The sequence below is a fragment of the Silene latifolia genome, chromosome X (assembly GCF_048544455.1).
Source record: "Silene latifolia isolate original U9 population chromosome X, ASM4854445v1, whole genome shotgun sequence".
Lineage (NCBI taxonomy): Eukaryota > Viridiplantae > Streptophyta > Magnoliopsida > Caryophyllales > Caryophyllaceae > Silene > Silene latifolia.
Genome location: NC_133537.1, coordinates 289,249,298 through 289,252,424, shown reverse-complemented (window position 1 = coordinate 289,252,424; position 3,127 = coordinate 289,249,298). Strand labels below are relative to the sequence as shown.

General features: G+C 42.8%; 1 protein-coding gene and 1 non-coding gene across 2 annotated transcripts; one reads left to right on the top strand and one right to left on the bottom strand.

The window, feature by feature from the left end:
* Nucleotides 1-1,096: 1,096 nt before the first annotated feature.
* Nucleotides 1,097-1,879, bottom strand: LOC141620277 (uncharacterized). Its single transcript, XM_074437194.1, has one exon. The coding sequence runs from the start codon at nt 1,877-1,879 to the stop codon at nt 1,097-1,099; it is 783 nt and encodes a 260-aa protein (XP_074293295.1).
* Nucleotides 1,880-2,807: 928 nt separating this feature from the next.
* Nucleotides 2,808-2,914, top strand: LOC141624985 (small nucleolar RNA R71). The gene has a single exon (XR_012534786.1). It is a non-coding gene; the product is annotated as a small nucleolar RNA R71 (small nucleolar RNA).
* Nucleotides 2,915-3,127: the final 213 nt, after the last annotated feature.

The following is a 3,127-nucleotide window of genomic DNA, read 5'->3' as shown; positions in this document are numbered from 1 at the left end:
TGAAAACTTCCATTTCTTGTTCAACAAAATCGGAGAAAATTGACATCATAGCTCTTTGAAAAGTAGATGGAGCATTACATAGCCCAAATGGCATCCTCCTATATGCATAGGTGCCAAATGGACAAGTAAAGGTGGTCTTTTCTTGGTCACTTGGATGGATAGGGATTTGGAAGAATCCCGAGTATCCATCCAAGAAGCAAAAGTAGTTGTGTTGAGCTAGTCTTTCTAACATTTAGTCCATGAACGGTAAGGGAAAGTGATCCTTCCGGGTGGATTTGTTCAACTTCCTATAATCCACACACATCCTCCACCCGGTTACCGTCCTCGTGGGAATCAATTCATTTTTGTCATTTCGCACTACCGTCATTCCTCCTTTTTTAGGAACTACGTGAACCGGGCTTACCCACATACTATCCGAAATAGGATAGATAATGCTGGCGTCAAGTAGCTTGAGGACCACTTTCCTAACAACCTCTTTCATTATGGGGTTAAGCCTTCTTTGTGCCTCAATTGAGGATGCATCCTCATTTTCATGTAAAATTTTATGAGTGCACAAAGAGGGACTAATCCCTTTGAGGTCACCAATCGTGTACCCAAGGACACCCTTAAACCTTTTGAGCAAAGAAATTAGTTTTGAGGTTTGGGTGTCATCAAGTTCACTATTGATGATGACGGGAAAAGTGGAATTATCACCGAGAAATTCATATTTCAAAGAAGAGGGAAGAGGTTTAAGTTCAACCGTAGGAGGAGGCGTGGAACTCTCCTCCTTCTTACCGACTTCCAACACTTCAAACTTGGGAGCTTGTTCATGAATTGGAGCGGAATCCAACATCCACACATATGCAAGAGTCTCAACATCTTTGTCATCAACTTCATACCCACTAACAAGACAAGTTTCCAAAGGATCCATAGAGGAAGCTTTTGGGTCATGCTCCTCCATGGGATTCTCTAGAATGTCTACAATGCAACAAGTGTCACCTAAAGATGGAGCTTCCATAGACTTGTTGAGTTCAAATTCCACCCTATCTTCACCCACTTGCAAAGATAGCTTGCCACTCTTCACATCGATCGTAGCTCCACCGGTGGCAAGACAAGGTCACCCCAAGATAATAGGCACATTATAGTCCTCGGGCATATCCATAACAAAGAAATCACATGGTATGACAAGCTTCCCAACAACCAAGGGTACATCTTCAATCACACCAATGGGAAATTTAACCGACCGATCGGCTAGTTGAAGTGAAACTCTAGTTGGTTTCAAATCTCCCAAATCAAGCCTCTTGAAGATTGAAAGTGGCATGAGGCTCACACTAGCCCCCAAGTCACACAATGCCCTTTTAATAGCCACCCCTTGGATAGAACACGGAATTGAGAAGCTACCCGGATCTTCTAGCTTGTTTGGAAGCTTGTTGGTGTATGTAAGAATAGCACTACATTCCTTAGAGAGGTTGATAGTTTGCACCTCTCCATTCTTCTTTTTCAAAGTGACAAGTTCTTTAAGAAACTTACCATATGATGGAATTTCGGTAATCATATCAAGGAAAGGAATAGTGACATTCATCCCCTTCAAGATCTCAACAAACTTCTCATATTTCTTTTCAAGCCTAGGCCTTGCAAGCCTTTGTGGAAAGGGTACCGGGGCTACATACTCCCTTGGTGGTGGAGTACATTCCTTGGCCTTAGTTACAATAGGTTCATCTTGCTTTGGAGGGTCAACCATCTCCACCTCCTTAGACTTCTCCACCCTAACCTCATCTTCTTCCACAACTTCAACCGGGTGTTCTTTCACAACTTCACTAGACACCCTCTTCTTCTTCCACTTAGGATATTTCTCAACCTCCTCCAATTGCTTTCCACTCCTCAAAAATACCGCATTCATCTCCCTTGGGTTAACCGTATTACCCGAAAACTTCCCCGGATTTTGAGCCAATTGCCCCAATTGTTGAGAAATTTGGGCCACATGAGTTTCCGTAGCCTTTTGGGATGCTCGTATTTCATCATTAACCCGGTTTTGTGCGGCAATGTGGTTATCAAGCTTTGAGTCGGATTTTTGATTTGCAATAACCAATTGTTCAAAGGCTTGTTACCAAGATGGTTTTTGAGGGGTTTGGAAGTTTTGGTTTTGTGGTTGGAAATTTTGGTTTTGTTGTTGATTGAAATTTTGTCCCTTGAAACCCTCAAATGGTTGTTGGTGTTGGGTGACAAATTGTTTCCCTTGGAAACCGGGTGGAATTTGTCTTTGGAATTGAGAGTTTTGATTGAACCTTTGTTGTTGTTGAGGTTGGGAAGTGGTTGGATTTTGAATGTTTTGTGAAGCATAAGACAAGAAAGGGTGAGTTCTTTTTCCATTGACAAATTGGTTGTTCTTATTATTGTTGAACCCTTGCCTTGCACTTGTGGATTCCCAAATTCCATTTGCTTGCTCATAGCATTCCTCTTGGAGGGGTGAAATCAAGGGACACCCAATGGGAGTATGCCCTTGTTCTCCACACAACTTACAAGACAAGACTTGTCTCATATCGGAGCTTGGTGGTTTTGAATTTAGCAAAGCAACTTGTTGGGTGAGTTCATCTAGCATACCCTTAACCTCCACATTCAAAACCGAATTAGAATCCTTGCTCTTGCCCTTTCTCAATTGCCTACCACTTCCCCATTCCATAGTTCTTGAGGCCATCTCCTCAATTAGCTCTTTTGCCGCTTTATGCCCCAAAATGTCTAAGGCACCTTTTCCGGATCCCGCATCTAATGAAAGCCGAAGGTCTTGAGTCAACCCTTTGTAAAAATTGTTCACTAGCTCGGCCTCGGAGATGTCATGGTGGGGGCATAACCGTTGGAGCTTCTTATACCGTTCCCATGCCTCATATAAGGTCTCATCCTCTTCTTGAGTAAAGCTTTGTAGTTCACTCTTGACTTTGGCCGTTCTTGAGGGTGGGAAATATTTGTTCAAAAATGCCGAAGCCAACTCATCCCATGTATTGAAGGAATCCAGGTCACAATTCTTCAACCAATCCTTGGCCGAACCCCTAAGTGAACGGGGGAACAACCTAAGGCGGACCGCATCATCGAAGACCCCATTTGACTTATACATATCACAATTTTCAAGGAAATCATTTAGATGATCATTTGG